The 17,578-nt window shown below is 35.8% G+C and overlaps 1 protein-coding gene across 1 annotated transcript in view; it reads right to left on the reverse strand.

The window, feature by feature from the left end:
* LOC122052277 (alpha-mannosidase-like) overlaps nt 1-17,578 on the reverse strand; it is a 52,238-nt gene that overhangs the window by 13,075 nt on the left and 21,585 nt on the right. The window contains exons 13-15 of the mRNA XM_042613729.1: nt 11,432-11,497; nt 11,277-11,333; nt 1,760-1,979 (exon numbers count right to left, since the gene is read on the reverse strand). Coding sequence (XP_042469663.1) covers nt 1,760-1,979; nt 11,277-11,333; nt 11,432-11,497 — 343 coding nt within the window. The remainder of the gene's footprint in view (nt 1-1,759; nt 1,980-11,276; nt 11,334-11,431; nt 11,498-17,578) is intronic.

Below are 17,578 nucleotides of genomic sequence, written 5' to 3' on the forward strand. Positions count from 1 at the left end.
TCCCTTCCATATGAAGGAAGCGATATCTGTGGGTCCCTTAATTAGTAGGACACAAGAAAGCATGGTCATGCGTAAATAAGTCAATATGAGATATTGAGCTTATTTGATAAGTGTGTCTACTTGGAGATCAAGAAACATAAAGATTGATAAGAGGATGACACGGTCTATGCCTCATTGATCAATCTAGATATCAAGGATAGAGGGACCAAATCATACAATATGATAGCCATGGAAAGGTTAGGTCGGATCATGACTTTCTCGTCACTTGGGCAACAATGATACCATGCTAGATGTCACTCATTGTTTATGTATCGTAAATGTTGATTTGGATACATTGCCAACGTTACGAGAGCCTACAGGATCACACACTAAGAACAAGTTGATATGGAGATAGGTTCATGTGATGAATCAATGGATTAAGTGTAATCCGAATTGGGCTTGTTGAGTTAGACTCAAGTGGATCCAATCATTGGATTGAGTCGAATTGCATGGGAATCAATGAGTTTGACTTATTGGGTGAACTTGAGTTCACCAAGGAAGTTGAATGGTCAAAATTGAACCATTGGATTGAATGGTTAATTTTGAACCATTGGATTAGAAGATGAAAGGTCAAAACTCTTGGTATTCCATGAGATGGATATAAATATCATTTTGAATGATATTTTGAGTGAGATTTTCATTAGATGAGAAGGTGAAAAGTTTCCTTTGCTTCTTCTTCTTCCTCTTTCTCTTCTTGGCCGAAACACATCAAGGGTTGCTAGCACAACCTTGTGTGTTTTTCTTCTCCATCTTGTTGAGTTTGTGAGACAAACGAAGGCAAGGCTTGTTCGTGTGGATACCGTAGAGGCGCGAACAATTGATCGTGCTGTGATCCGAGCTGTCGGGAGATCGTGAGCACGCTTCAAAGGTATAACTCTATCATGTCTTTAGATCTAACTTAGTATAAGATTATGTTTCCCTTCGCATGGATCTTCTGGAGGAAATAGGTTTTTCCGCTGCGTGTTTGCGTGTTTAGCAACCTATCTCCTTACACTTACAAAGTTACATAAATAACTTGTAAATCCCAAAGAGATGTCTAGTCCCTATCGTGATAGGTCACTACATTGACAATATAAGGTATGATGTCCTTCCCATGAGCATTGTGCATCTCAATTTAAGCCCATATTTACGACCTCTTTATACTCATTGTGGAAGAGATATGTCCTAAAATAGAATAAAATATCAAATTGTAGCTAACCAATCCTAATGGGGCTGAAACAAAGCCAGACTCCCAAAGGATTTTAAAACAAAACCAATGACCCTATTACTGCACCAATGCAAGAGGAAGAACATTCACTAGGGATGGTAAACAAGAGATATTGCATGTGATCAATAAACTGATGTTGCATGTGATTAATAAACCTTACCCTGAAAGAGCTCAAGCTGTAAGAAAGGGTATAAGTATGCATTCATAGTATCGACAAGGGCAATGATTCAATCATTCAATCACTACAAAAATTTAGTATACAAGGTAAATATATTCCTAACATAATAATGAGAAAGTAAAATTTGATGCAGGCACAACCTATACTTTAGTAGTTTAGTTACCACTTAATTTAATATGATGGTACATTCAAATATTTCACATTTCATTTAAAAAAATTTCCTGCTCTGCCTGCAGAAATCTAAACTTCAAAAAGAAAATTGTGTAAAAGCTTACTATAAAATTTGAAATAGGAAATAAAACAAAGATAAGCAGTTAAGGAGATACGAAATCTACCTTTTTGAGAATCTTTCGAAATGAAGTAAGTGTTCCATCCAATTGGAGGGATAGAAACTTGAAAAATTAACCAATACTTTGGTGTTTCTTTTGGCGAGACTCCAAGATAAGCCTCAACATATAGTCTTCTCAGAGAGCTTGTTATATTGTCCACCTCTACAAGTTGTGTGGCGATATAGTTTCCATCGGAATCCCGCACAGCAAGTTTGTCATCATTCACCTGATACAAGGAACACTCTAAACAACAAACCAGAATGTACCCTTTCTGAATGCACAAGTATTATATATTGACCATACAATTGAAAAATGCAAAAATGCATCAAATATAAATAAGCAGGTCCATCATACAGTACAAAATCAAAATTAACATACAAATGAGGTCTTGAACAAGCTATGATTATCCAAAATATTTGAAGCAAAGTTTAAAAGTAAAATGTTGAACCAGGTAACACAAAATATTTGAAGCAAAGCTTAAGGTTTCATTCCAGTGCCTGGTTTTATTGGACGGCTTATACAAGATTTTTTCAGCAATAACCAGCATACATAAGTGTTGGTGCATCATTGATGGCGAAAGTCCACTCACACGATTCATCGTGCTAGTTGCTGCTCCCATGGAGATCCCATGGTTCAACAAGGTTTTGATGTTGTAGTGTTCGAAACCGCTTATTTCATTAAGGATATTTATTGGATTAAATTATAATTTAATTAGAATTCAGATTTATTTAATTAAGAGGATTTATTGGATTAATTACAATTTAATTAGATTTCAAAATTATTTAATTAAGGTTATTTATTGGATTAATTATATTTAATTAAGAAATTTATTAATTTAAATATATAGATTTAGTTAGATTTAGTTAATTAGTTAGCCTACATTTATGGAATTTAATTTGATCAATTTTATTAAGGAAATTGTTGGATATAAATATTAATTTTATACCCAAATATGTATTTTTATAGCCATACAAAATCATATTAATTAAATAAAAATAAGAAAATATATATATATAAGATTAATATATTATATATAACGTGTAACATGTAAAATATATATAATATGTAAGAAACTACAATATTATCACATACAAATTATCTATGTATATATAAAATTCAGATAATTATGATATGGATAAAGGATAGAGATAAAAGTTAGTATGAGGTTTTATAAAATATATATATAGGAATTAAAGGACTTAGCATTTAGGGATAAAACTTAGTATGTAGAAATTTTTAAAGATTATTTATCTAATCGATATAGAAATAAAATATTTTGTATGATATAAAATATATAATGTGTAAATTATAGTATAATATGTAAAATGTAATATAGACGTATAATAAATTATAATATATGAATTAAATATTACTATGTATGTATGATGTATAGATGGATATCTAATTAATATGAAAATAAAATAAGGTGTAATTACAGAGAATAAATAGAATTAAATAGGTAAAACTATATATGGAATTATATAAACCATGGAAATAAGTTTCTATTTAGACTTAGCATTAAATTTTATAAATAATATATGGGACTTAGCATTTATAAAATCTATCTAGTATTAAATAAAAGTATACGAATTTATATGTGACTCACATGTATATACATAATCTATAAAATGCATATGTTGTAGATAATAACTAAGAACTAGACTATTATACATACAAATATGTATATATAAAATTCAGATAATTATGAATATGGATAAAGGATAGGGATAAAGGTTTAGTAGATAAAAATCTAGACCAAGTCCTAAAGCCTCCACCTTATAAAAAAAAAACCCTCACCTAGAACACCACTTGTTCTTCTTCTTGCCGCCGGCCCTAAGGAGATTTCCCCACCCTTTGTTTCTCCACCGGTGCTAGAGTTTCAAGGGACGACAAGGAGTAATAGCTAAGTACTTAAGGCATGTTCTCAACTATGTTATTGTTTTAATTAGCCTCTATAGTCTTGTGTAGTTTTGTGTTTGTTTCCTTATTATGATACCATGTTTCGGCTTCAATGAATGGTGCATGTTCCTATTATGTTAATGCTCTTAATTAGTTTCTATAATTCTTTAAAGTTTCGGATTTTATTGTTTGTTAGGTTTAGTATGTTATGTTAGTTTTGGTTCTATGCTTTTGTATGCTACAAATTCAACTCATGTTTTATTGGTAACGAATATGCTTTTCTTTCTTGTTCATGCGATGATTGGACGAAGTTCTAATGACTTTTCGGTAGGTACCATGTTGTTTAATTAATTAAAATTAAGATTTATTTCTTTAATTAACCCGAAAGGTTTACTCTATTTATTTGAATCCAAGTGTTAGTTAAGTTTAATATATTAAAGAATAGATGAATAGGTCTACAATGTAATTTATTTATGGTATGATAATCTAATCTTGATTAGAGATTTAATGAATTAAATTATTTATAATTTATTATTCATAGATTGATGAAATGGTTGGTGATCTAATAGGTACTCATTAATTGATTGAGATTGATTAGTATATAATTAATTGCATTAACGATTAATCTGATTGAATACAGATTTAATGGGTCGATCAAGTAATATTAACCGATTTATTAATGTAGTTTGATTATTGGAGCAATAGTCGATTAATTAAATATAATCTGGAAATTAATTGGAGGGGGTTTGCATAATTAAGATTATTAATTAAATAATTCGCTGAGTAATTTAATTAGCTTAATTGATTAAATTAGTTTAATAGATAAATCAATTAATAAGAATGATTGAGAGATTAATTAAGTAATTAGTTAAGGTTAGTTAATTAATCTAGAATTTAGTTGATGGAATTGGTTAAGCAATTTCGTAACGGATTAATTGATAATCTGAACTCTAATCCCAGTTTTAGTAAAATAGTACTAACGTATTAATTACCAAGTAGTTAATGAGATTTATTTGGTTATTTGATTGAAGTAATTGATTGATTAATAAGTTGATAGGTAATAATTACATTTAATTGATTTAATGAATAATGATCGATAATTAAGGTTATGGATCTGTCTAAAGAAATAATTAATCAGTCTAATTAATTAGTAATTGATGTTAATTAGTCTACTTAGTAAATTCAATAAGCTATAACCCTAAACATGTTCCTGAAAATAATAATGAAGACATCGTGAGGGAAAAGGCCCCAAAGGGAGCCCGCTTACCGGAAAAGGCCTCAGAGGAAGCTCGTTTACTGGAAAAGGCCCCAGAGAGCCCGTTTAAGGGAAAAGACCCGATAAGGAATCCAATATCGGGTAAGTTGACTGTAAAAAAAGTAATAATGATAACTGTACAAAGCAAAACTTAAATTCTCGTGTGTTGGGAACCACGAGTTAGGCCTTTATATAGAAAAGAAGATATACACCAAAAGACAGAAATACCCCTATAATTATTCTAACACTCCCCCTCAAGCTTGAGAATATAGATCATATACACCAAGCTTGTTACATATGTAATCGATCCGGGGACCTCTAAGTGACTTAGTGAATATATCTGCTAGCTGATCATTTGAATTGACAAAACTAGTAGATATTTCTCCAGATATGACTTTCTTTCTGACAAAGTGACAGTCAACTTCAATATGCTTTGTTCTCTCATGAAATACTGGATTTGAAGCAATATGCATAGCGGCCTGGTTATCACATATGAGTGACATTTGTGTAACCTCTCCAAACCTTAGTTCCTGAAGCAACTGTTTTAACCATATAAGTTCTTGACTAGCAATAGTCATAGCTCGATATTCTGCCTCTGCACTGGATCTTGCCACAACATTCTGTTTTTTACTTTTCCAAGAAACAAGGTTACCTCCGACAAATATACAAAATCCAGAAGTGGATCTTCTATCAGAGGGAGATCCTATCCAATCTGCATCAGAATATCCCTCGACTTGAGTATGTCAATGCCGGGATCAAGAGCATGAGCAAAACATATAGAACCAAAGACCCGAGGTGGTAGAGGATGAAGGGACTGATGCGGATAAAGTATCTCATGAGGTATTTTACCCTGGAGAGTGGTTGAAGGCATGCGATTGATGAGATAACACGCAGTAAGTACGGCATCACCCCAAAACTGAAAAGGGACATGAGAATGGAGAAGAAGAGTCCGAGTGGTCTCAAGAAGATGACGATTCTTGCGTTCTGCAACCCCATTCTGTTGAGGGGTATGAGGGCAAGACGTGCGATGCAACACACCATGAGATACCAAAAAACTACGAAACTGAGTAGACAAATACTCGCGTGCATTATCACTTTGCAAAGTTCAAAGGGAAGTACCAAATTGAGTTTTTATTTCAAGGAAGAAGGATTCAAAAATAGAAAACAATTCTGAACGATCCTTAATCAGATATAACCATGTACAACGGGAAAAATCGTCTATAAAAGTAACAAAATACCTTGACCCCATTGTAGAAGAAACACGACTCGGACCCCAAACATCAGAATGAACCAAAGCAAAGGGAGACATAGCCCGACTCTCAATGCGAGGAGAAAAAGAACTACGAATATGCTTACCCAATTGACACGACTCACAAGATAAAGACTCTAAGTGAGAGACTAGGATGTAACTGTTTCAATTTATGAAGACCTGGATGTCCCAACTGAGCATGAATAAGTAGTGGAGATGCCGCCGTCGAACCAACAAAAGAGGGTTGTTGAAGCCGATATAGGCCATGGGATTCACATCCGAAGCCAATCATCCTCCCCGTACTCCGGTCCTGTAAGGAAACAGATGTGTTAGTAAAAGAAATGACACAATCAAGAGATCGAGTAAGTTGACTTATTGACAATAAATTAAATGGAGCGCCGGGAACATAAAGAACATTATAAATGGAAAGAGATGAAGAAGGATGAACAATACCAATACCCTGGGATTGAGTTTGAGAACCATTGGCCATAGTGACCATTGGTAGAGTACCAGAAGTAGTGAGAGAGGAAAATAAGGATTTATTACCAGTGATATGATCGGTGGCCCCAGAATCAAGAACCCAAGGACTCGAAGAACGAGATATACCAGCAAAGGAAGCACCAGCGTGTGCAATGGTAGCAGTGGAACCAGAAGCCTAACGATCCTCAAACCATTTCAGAAAGTCAGTATAGGAAGGTGTTGGAGTCGGATCAGGTGGTAACTGGGGAGTGGAAGCTGAAGAAGCAACAGAACTCTGAACGATCTGAGCAGCACGAGGAGGACGACCATGTAGACTCCAGCACTTATCAATCGTGTGTCCCGGTTTGTGGCAATGATCACACCAAGGGCGTCCTTTGCCACCCTTGCGAGGTGGAGGTCCTTTGTGTCGAGAGACCAACGCTGACGAGTCGGCAGGTATCGTCAAGACTTTGGCCGGGACACGGAGAAGAGTCGCCCAGGTATTGTCCATGGTAGCTTCTGTGGGGCTACCCAGGATCTGATCACGAACATGAGAATAATCTGTGGGCAGACCATATAAAGCCAGAGACATAAAAAATTTCTTCCGATTTTCAAGCTCTTCAGCAGGATTGGCCGCAGGTGGGAGCAGTTCATTGAAATCACAAAGAAGACTAGAGACTGAACCCAGATAAGTTGACATTGAATCCTTAATCTGATGAGCGCTGAGGATGGTCATGAGATCTTCACAAACTTGATAGAGTCGCCGAGAGGTGTTTGTAAAGAGTTGTTGAGCCTGTGTCCAAACAGCTTTACAGGTTTTGTGAGTACGGAAGACATCCCTGAGAGATGGATGGATGGTGGCTCGGATAATACAACACAACTGAGCGTCAACCTTCTTCCACAGAGGACGATCGGCGTCTTGAACATCTTCTTCAGTTTGAGTGAGATGTGTCTCATACCCCTGTCCAACAAGCCAAAGTTCAATGTGAGATGCCCAGGAGATATAATTTTTACCATCCAACTGCTCGGAAGAAAGGGGTGCAGTAATATGGTTGGTAAAGATTGAAATATCTGGCTTTGGGGCGCCAGATGTAGCCATGAATAGATAAACTGAGCTTGCTTCTGCTGAAAGAGATTGCTTCTTCAGGCGGCGGGCTAGTTGGCTGCTGGTGACAGAGCAGGGGCAGAGGTGTAGGTTAACGAGTGGATCTGAAGGCACGAAAGGAGGACCTGGGTTCGTGCTCCTCTCCCGCGAGGGATCAGAACGCAGAAGCAATCCTTGGTCGCGAGACGGGGGTCACGAAAGGAGGACCTGGGCGCAGGGGTTCGTGCACAATCCTTGGTCGCGAGCCTCAGAGGAAGCAGCCGTCGCCCCCTACACGCTGGATGGCTACAGAGAACTTGCGGAAGAGGAGGCGCGAGCTCAGAGAGGAGGCGGCTGTTCCTCGGAAGGAATCGGCCGAGGCGGAGGGGCTTCGACCGTTTGCCGAGGCGGAGGGGCTTCGACCGTTCGCCGGGGCTTCTGCAAAAGAAGGAGCAGCTGTTCCTCGGAAGGAATCGGCCGAGGCGGAGGGGCTTCGACCGTTCGCCGGGGCTTCTGCAGAAGAAGGAGCAGCGTTGTCTCTGTCGGCGCCGATGCAGAGTTCAGCGGAGAGGGAGTTTGATCGAGTACTCAACTCGGTGTTAGAGGAGTTGGTCGGGGGCGCAGCCGCGATGCGGGATCTGGAAGCGAGAACAGAAAGACAGACGGCGTGACAGAAAGACGGCACGGGTAGAGGAAAGAAATTAGGGTTTTAACTTGGCTCTGATACCATGTACAAAGCAAAACTTAAATTCTCGTGTGTTGGGAACCACGAGTTAGGCCTTTATATAGAAAAGAAGATATACACCAAAAAACAGAAATACCCCTATAATTATTCTAACAATAACGATAAAGCTGAAGATACCGTGAGGGAAAAGACCCCAAAGGGAGCCCGTTTACGAGAAAAGACCCCAAAGGGAGCCCGTTTATGGGAAAAGGCCCTAGAGGGAGCCCGATATCGGGTAAGTCGACTGTGACAAAATGATGAGGATTTAATGGGAATACTGTGAAGGAAAAGGCCCCAGAGAGATCCCGTTTACGGGACAAGGCCCCGAGAGCCCAATATCGATTTCCATGTTAGGCTATGAATAAGTTAGGTTCATGATATGCTATGTATAAGTTCATATCATGCTACAAATATGTTAATTTCATGATACGCTAAGTACAAGCTCATGTTATGTTATGAATACATTAAGTCCATGATATGCTATGAATATATTAGGTTCATGATATACTATAAATATATTAAGTTCATGATATGCTACGTCCATGCTCATGTATGCCCATGTATATGCTCATGATAAAGTTTATTTTTATGTGTAAGTTTATTTTTATGTGTATGTTTATACCATGCAAGTATGCTTATGTACATGCTCATGATCAAGTCTATCATTATGACTAAGTCATTTACCATGCTTATGGTTATGCTCTCATGCTTATGTCCATGTCTATGCTTACGTTCATAGTATGCTAGTAGGGAGATTCCAAGTTACCTTGTATGTGGTTTCCCTTAGTACACTAGATTATAGTCGCTAATTAATGCATAACATCGTTTTGAACGTGCTGACTCTCTCGACTCACAAACTTTGATCCTTTTTTTCAGACAACGAAACCGACGAGGCAGGAGGTGATGACCAGTGGATCAGCTCGAAACAATGGCAATACAACCCAAAGACCCTCCCGATTAATTCCGTATTTAGCTATGTTTATTTTCTTCAAGTCGTGATGTAATTTTATTTGAACCAAGAACCACTATGGAAGTATGAGTATGTGGTGTCCGCAATTTATATATTATAAAAAAACTAGGGGCGTTACAGATGTTAACCCCTCATCCAATAAGGACATTTAAATCTATGTCAGAAATCTCTTGAATTAGCATTATTTTTTATGATAGCACATTCATCCAAGAATTCTTCAAAAGAAGGTATTAACATGATATGTATGATGATGTAATGACAAGAGTGAAGGATCTAGATGGATTGACTGAAGCGTTTCTTAAGGATCAACTTCAAGTCTATGTCTGTTTATGTTAGTCATGAATGAACTTACTGAACATATTGAAAATACGTTACCATGGTACATGTTTACAAATGACATTTTTTTGGACGATGGGATACGTGAAGAAGTAAATGTTAAGCTTAAATCTTAGTGGATAACACGAGAAATAAAAAATTATAGGCTTAGTTGAGTAAAGATAAAATATATAGAAATAAAATTTAGTAGTAGGGAAATTCTTAAGATAGGAGATGACGAACTAAGAGATTTAAGTATCTAGGTTTGTATTTGCAAAAGGATAAAGGGGTTGTTAGAGATTTTTTACATCATATACAAGCAGGATGATTGAAATGGAGGACATTAGATGTTTTTTATAATCGTAAGATACCTTTAAACTTTAAAGAAAAGTTTTACGAAATGATAGCTAAACCTACTATGTTATATAGAGGTGAATGTTGGATTATGAATTTAGCATACGAGTGGAAGATAAGAGTGGCAAGGATAAGGATGTTAAGGTAGATATGCAGACATACGAGGATAGACAAGATAAAAACTAGGAACATCAGAGAAAAAATCAGGATTGCGTTGATTGAAGGAAAATTTTGAGAGGCATTTAAGATGGTAGGTACATGTATTTAGGCGACCAATAAATGCCCCAAATAGACAATGTGGGACCATAACATATTACGCACATTAATTGAAGAAGAGAAAAACCAAAGAAGGCTTAGTTAGCAAGGATAAAGAAGATAAAAATTTATTTAAATATTGATACTGATATAGTAGGAGATTAAGCCCAATGACGTAGGAGGATCCATATAGCCGAGTTCACTTATTGGGATGAAGACTTGATTGTCATCATTGAACACATTCATCCAAGAAAGAAAGAGTGAAAAACAAAATCCAGCGACAAAAGACCCTGCTTGGCTTAACTATTTGTGTATTTCAAAGCCTTAGCTTGAGCCATATATGCAGATTCAAGCTTCCTCAAGATCCTACATGTCAAATTTAGGGATAGAGAAAACATACCATCAGCCACTAACATGCAAAGCATGGTAGAGCATGAACAGAATGAAACTCAAATGACAAATCTTTTAAGTTACTGGGAGCAATTACTTAAAAATCTTAAAATCACTACTATAGTGGCTTCCTAATGATCAAGGAAAACCCAGAAATTAAAGAAAAGAACTCATGTACCAAAACTAATCTTTAGGGGCTTGTGAATGTTATTCCCTTTAATTTTTTTTTTGTCTAGAAAAACTAGAATAAAAGATAATTGTTCTCTCTTTAACATAGTCACTTTTTACAAGCCTCAGACATTCTAATTCATTTCAGATAATTATATACTCTGAGATTGCCATAATCACCAAAAGTTAGCACAAATACTTTCACTAAGCAAAGCCTATCTAGATGATGAGAAGTCAGTGATCACTAGACCCCATCCTTGAATGCTACCAAATATAAAGATAGGTTTATGACAACAAACCAATTTAATTCTCTTTTATCAACTAGCCTCTATTTTGTAGATCTATAATAAATGAAAAAGGATTTTATGAGATCATCAATGTAGTTAGATAAAAATACTTACAGGGATCCTGACAAAGTCAGTTTGATACCATCCCAGGGGGTTATATGCCACTACCACCTGGAGAAAAACAATGAGAATACCTCTCAATGTTTAATTCAGCAAACCCAAATCCTTTCAAAACTCACAACAAAGGAAAAAAAAATTGTTTGACTTACTAAGCTTTTCTCCACAGAAATAACTTTTTCAGTTGCAGGGCAATAGCTTATGTTCAACAAGTTGCACTGCCAAAATAAAAAGACATTGAACAAATTGAGAGTAAATTAGTAACTACAATCAATATCAATAGAAAAGTAATAGTTACACTGTATACATAGGCTCTTAACTTGATGCTTAATTTACAATACCTACTATCCATTCTAACCCTTCCTTCATGCAACAGCATAGATATTGTTCATGATCTAATGTTACACAACAACAACCAAAACATATCCCACTAGGTAAGTTCAGCTAATGATCTAATGTTACACAAAACAAAACAAAAAAGAGTTCCACTCAAAATTGCAATAAACATTTGTTGTGGGTCATCCATGTGAATATGTAAGCTAGGGGGTGTATTTGTAATATATCATCTTTGTTAATAACATATAAAGGTAGTGAGGGGTCACCTAGGGTAATCTAATATGGAATATTTTCCCCTTCACATGGTTTCGGAGTGGCTTCCAATCAGAGGATAGTCTGACCAATGTCATCCACAATCAATTTCCCTTTTCGTCCCCAATGGACCCGCAAGAAAAATGCTCCTTTTCACACATTGTTAAAGTCTTAAATCTCGGTCCTCTCTACGGCCTACGCCTTGTGCTCCTATTCACACACCAACACCAATTTTTGCTTCATCCGCCTCAGTCCCCTACCATTGTTGAGTCACCACCCAAGCTCAATTCAAGACATTGACACCTATATGTGCATCATATGAAAAGCTCAATGATGCATACCTCGTGTTCCCATTATCCCAAAACACTGCTCAACCAGAAATCTAACAATCATTTGAATCGTCTTTTCTCTCTTAATGTTAGGTACGCAAAGCCCACCTCACTTTATCCAAATCATCACGTTCTCTGTCATCTTCTCAAGATCATGGCCTTCCAATTCAAGTCTTTTTCAAAAGTGGCGCGGTCTCACAAACTTGATATTGTCATGCCCTACCATCCCTCGTGTCAACTTCCTCCATTTCCAATGTGATGCAGAAGGATCTAAAAATTTTTATTATTATTTTAGGTAATTTTGTAATTTTCAAATCTTTTGGAGTTTAGGGTATTTTTAATAATTTTTATTTTTTATATTTTTTGGATTTTTAATCCGTTTAGAGATTTTAGGATTGTGAGTCTATTAGGAAAAATTTTCTTTTCTTTTAAAATTTTGTTCTTCTCTTTACAAGTTAGGGATTGAAATAAGTATATTGGGATCTATTTTCTTTCTTTGGTCTTAGAGTTTTTGGTCTATATAAGAGTCTATTTAGTTATATTTAGGAGAAGATTTTTGGTTTAATAGTATTTTCAACAATGTCGTTATTTTTCCTATTTCAGGTTTTAGAAGATTATTTCCGATATTCATGCGCAAATCAATGGATTCAATAGCACACAGGATAGTCTATCCCATTCAGCATCAATTGGTATCTGAGCTCTAGATCCGATGGATGGTCTTCATGGTTATAATCGTAGTAGGCAAGTTTTGGCTGAGGAAGCCTCACACCGTGGTCGAAGGACCCAAGACGAGATACGTGAAGATCTATAGAGACAGTTATCCGAGCGTCTAGTGGCGTGAGATCTTAAAGATCGAAGATCTTTTATTTTAATTTGGATAAAAAATTTCTTGAAAAAGATATAGACGAAAAGATCGAATAGTCGGTGATCCAATTTACAATGAAGACGAGACTGAGACAATTAGTGATCTAATTTATGACAATGATGAAATCAAAGAAGTTGCCAGTGATATGCCGCAAGTTTCGAACACTGAGAATTCCCCCATGGAGGCACCATTGGCGGAAGAGTTGATGAGGCAAAGAGTAACTGTAAAAGGCAGCTTACCGAACACAATCGGCACAGAAGGAAGACACAACTAGAAGTTGCTTTTCCTAAGCTGCAACCAAAGAACCAAGAAACTTCAGCAAGTAACTCTCAAAACAAACAGACGAACATCCCTCTGTTTGAAAGGGACAGCCTTGTTAGTAAATTAAGTGCTTCAAATAGTGGAAACCCTTCTACTAGATCTTTAGCGCCTGGAGATTTTGATTTGAACATATCTCAAGATGTGCCACTTGTCTCAATTATGGAGATTGGGGAGATAAAGTCTCTATCTGCCACCACTAAGCTACTAATAATTTTATCGGCAGCAATTGCAGCTACTACTACTATCCCGACAACTCTTTCCCAAAGGAGCAGCGAAAGTAGTGGCAATGATAAGGCTAAGGTTAAAAATGTTGAATCCTTGGGGAAAGCTAATTCTCACGATACATCAACCCATATGCATCCGTGTGTCTTGCCAAACAATCTCATCAGCAAATCTATGGTTGATGCATGTCACCAGCTAGTTCAGCAAACCTGTCAAAGCTTATCTTTGCAACTTCTTGGACGAGTATGATAATCCTCCAGGACTTGGTTCTACAATTAAATATTTATCATATGAAAGTAGCAACCCTTTGGAAGGGAGATCTCCATTATTTTCTCTGCCAGTTAGAAAGAAGTTGCTCTCTGCATACAATATTGGAAGCCACAAAATATGCACAAGCACTAGAATCCTACAAACAGAGGTATCCTACCCAAGATGAAGAAGATAAATTTGAGGACAAGGGCAGAGTTTGCAATGTCATGCTCGTCGGTAGATCGACGAGGATTCTCAAAGTCCAGTGGCTGCTAGTAGACTTTACCAATTCGATACCAGATGATCTTCCACTAGGGCTACGACCTGACACTACTCTGAACTCGAAGAAGAGTTCTTTTTAACCTAGGACGACTGGTACAGGAGGATCTACAAATTTTTATTATTATTTTTGATAATTTTGTAATTTTCAAATATTTTTGGTATTTAGGGCATGTTTGGGCTTTAGCAATGTTTTAAATTTCGCCCTAGGCGGCTGCCTAGGCGCCACCTAGGCGTTGTGCGGCGGCAGGCCGCGCCGGAAACCAGCCAGGCGGAAGACCTAGGCGGCTGGGCCGCCTAGGCGGTCCTCGGCGGGCTTCGGCGGGCTTAGGTATTTTAGGTACGTTTTTAATCACTAAATCAGATTTACGGAGAGGCTGGCGCTTCGTCTTCTTTCTTTCATCGCCGACTTGTGTCTTCTCTCATCGCGGCCTGCAACTTCCGGTGAGTTTTTATTGTTTTCTTGTTCTGTTCATTTTTTTTTTGTTTCTTCGTCGTCGCGGCAACTCTCCGGCAACACCGGACGAGTCGTAGGGCATCAAACGCCACCGGAAGCGTCACCGGACGCGTCCGGCGAAGTCTGGCGTTGCTTCCAGCAGCGCCGGTAGCATCGCGATGCGCCAAAAGCTTTCCGCGACGCTACCGGCGCCGCTGGAAGCAACGCTGGACTTCGTCAGACCACCGGACTCGTCCGGCGACGCTTCCGGCGACGCTGGAGGCCTCCCGCGAGGCGCCGGTGGCGTCGCAACGTCGCGGCGTTTTTTTCTTCGATATTTTGTATTTATTTTATTTAATAATTAATAAATTAAAACAATTCCTAACGGGGATAATTTCAATAATAGGGTAGGGTTTAGGGTTCGGTTCATAAAGCCTAATAGGAATATAGGATTCGATAATAATACTAATAGATTTAATTTTTTTAATAAATATTATTAAATATTAATTTATATAACAGATTTAAAAAAAATAAAAATCATTATAAATATTTTCAATTATCATTTATCAGATTTAAAAATATAAAAATAAATAAAATTTAAAAAATCATAATACATATTATTAATTTATATAAATCGTATTTATAATTTTTATATATTATTAATTTATATTAATCAGATTTATAAATATTAAAATTTTAAAATTCTAATAAATATTATTAATTTATATAAATCAGTTTTAAAAATATGAAAATTAAATTAAACTTTTAAAAATTCCAATAAATATTATTAATTTATATATAAAAGTATAAAACAGATTTAAAAATATAAAAAAAAATTAAAAAATCATAATACATATTAATATATTATTAATTTATATAAATCGTATTTATAAATTTTATATATTATTAATTTATATTAATCAGATTTATAAATATTAAAATTATATTAAAATTTTAAAATTTCTAATAAATATTATTAATTTATATAAATCAGTTTTAAAAATATGAAAATTAAATTAAATTTTTAAAAATTCCAATAAATATTATTAATTTATATATAAAAGTATAAAACAGATTTAAAAATATAAAAAATATATTTTAAATTTAATTTTTTTAAACAAATATCTATTATCTAATAAATTTTATTAGTTAGATACTTAGATTAAGATATAATGATATATAAAAAATATTCTTAGACTTGTTAATGTTATATTTCATTATTTTGTATCGTTTGGTATAGTAAAAAACTAAAAATGTATAATTAAATTTTATTATCATGTTATGTTGTTAACTTGTTAAGTTGTTATATATAATTTTTTCAGGTTATCTGTTATCATAATGGCAAGCAATCCATCTTCGACAGCATCTGTCACTCAACCCGAATCTGGAATGCTTAGAAGAAAGTCAAACGATATCGGATGGGAGTTTGGGATATTGATTGATCCTAAAAATCTCGACAAAATTAAATGCAATCTATGTGGAAAAACCATGTCAAGAGGAGTGTATAGGATAAAGGAGCACATTGGAAATATACCTGGAAATGTATCTGGTTGTCGAAAAGCATCTCAAGAAGATAAAAATAAGTGCAAACAAGCTATTTTAGAAGGGAGGAACAGAAAGAAGAACAAAATAATGAAAGAACAAAGTTGTAGAGCAAAGGTGGCTATTTCTCTAGATGAAGAAGAAGGTCTTGAAATTGAAGGGATGGATGGAATTAAGAAACCTCTTCCACTTGGCCCCATGGATAGATATGCATCGGCAATTGCTCCAGAAAATGCAAGCTCCAGTGGAAGTAAAGTGCTTCGCCAAAAAAATATAAATGAGGCACTTTTCAAAGAGAGAACTCAACATGTTCAACAATATGTTGGGAGATAGGTTTATGAAAATAGAATCTCATTCAATGTTGTTGATAATGATAGTTTCAAACAATTAATAGAGGCACTGGGTCAATTTAGACCAGGATTCAAGCCTCCAACTCAATATCAACTTAGGGAGCCACTATTGAAAGCCGAAGTTGAAAGAACAAAACAATTGTTGAAGAAACATGAAGAAGAATGGGTAAAGAATGGGTGCTCAATCATGACAGATGCATGGAGTGATAGAAAAAGAAGAAGCATCTTAAATTTGTGTGTTAATTGCAAGGAGGGTACTACATTTTTAGAGTCTAAGGAGTCTTCAGAGGAGGCGCATACAGCTGAACTTATTTTTGAGTATGTTGACAAGTGTGTTGAACAAGTAGGAGCTCAGAATATTATTCAGATTGTAACAAACAATGCCACCAACAATATGGCTGCAGCTAAATTGATGAGAGAAAAACGACCCGGGATCTTTTGAAGTTCATGTGCAACTCACACTATTAATCTCATGCTTGAAAGTATTGGCAAACTTCCATGATATAAAAAGGTGATTGAACAATCCGAGGCTTTTACCATTTTCATCTATGCTCACTATAAGACTTTATCATTGATGAGAAGTTTCACGAAGAAGAGAGACATAGTCCGACCAGGAGTTACCAGGTTTGCATCAAATTTCCTCACATTGCAAAGTTTGATTGAAAAAAAAAGCTAGTTTAAGGGTCATGTTTACAAGTGATATGTGGGAGAAATGTAAATGGTCAAAAACAAACAAAGAAAAATTGGCTTACTCTACAGTGATGAGCATGAGTTTTTGGAATGGTGTGACACTTTGTTTGAAAATATTTGCTCCTTTGGTAAGAGTTCTTCGATTGGTAGATGGAGATAGAAAGTCATCGATGGGGTTTCTATATGGGGAGCTTCTTCAAGCTAAAGAAGATATCAAGGTGGCTCTGAATAACGTGGAATCAAATTATCAGCCTATCATAGTCATTATTTAGTCAAAAATAAAGGATAGACTTGATACATCATTGCATACCACTGCATTTTTGTTGAATCCTTATTTTTACTACAAAGATAGTTCTATTGCTCTTTATGAGAAGGTCGCGATGGGGATTTTTGAATGCATGGAAACTTTGCATGCCAATGAGTTAGAT

Source organism: Zingiber officinale, chromosome 3A (assembly GCF_018446385.1).
Source record: "Zingiber officinale cultivar Zhangliang chromosome 3A, Zo_v1.1, whole genome shotgun sequence".
Lineage (NCBI taxonomy): Eukaryota > Viridiplantae > Streptophyta > Magnoliopsida > Zingiberales > Zingiberaceae > Zingiber > Zingiber officinale.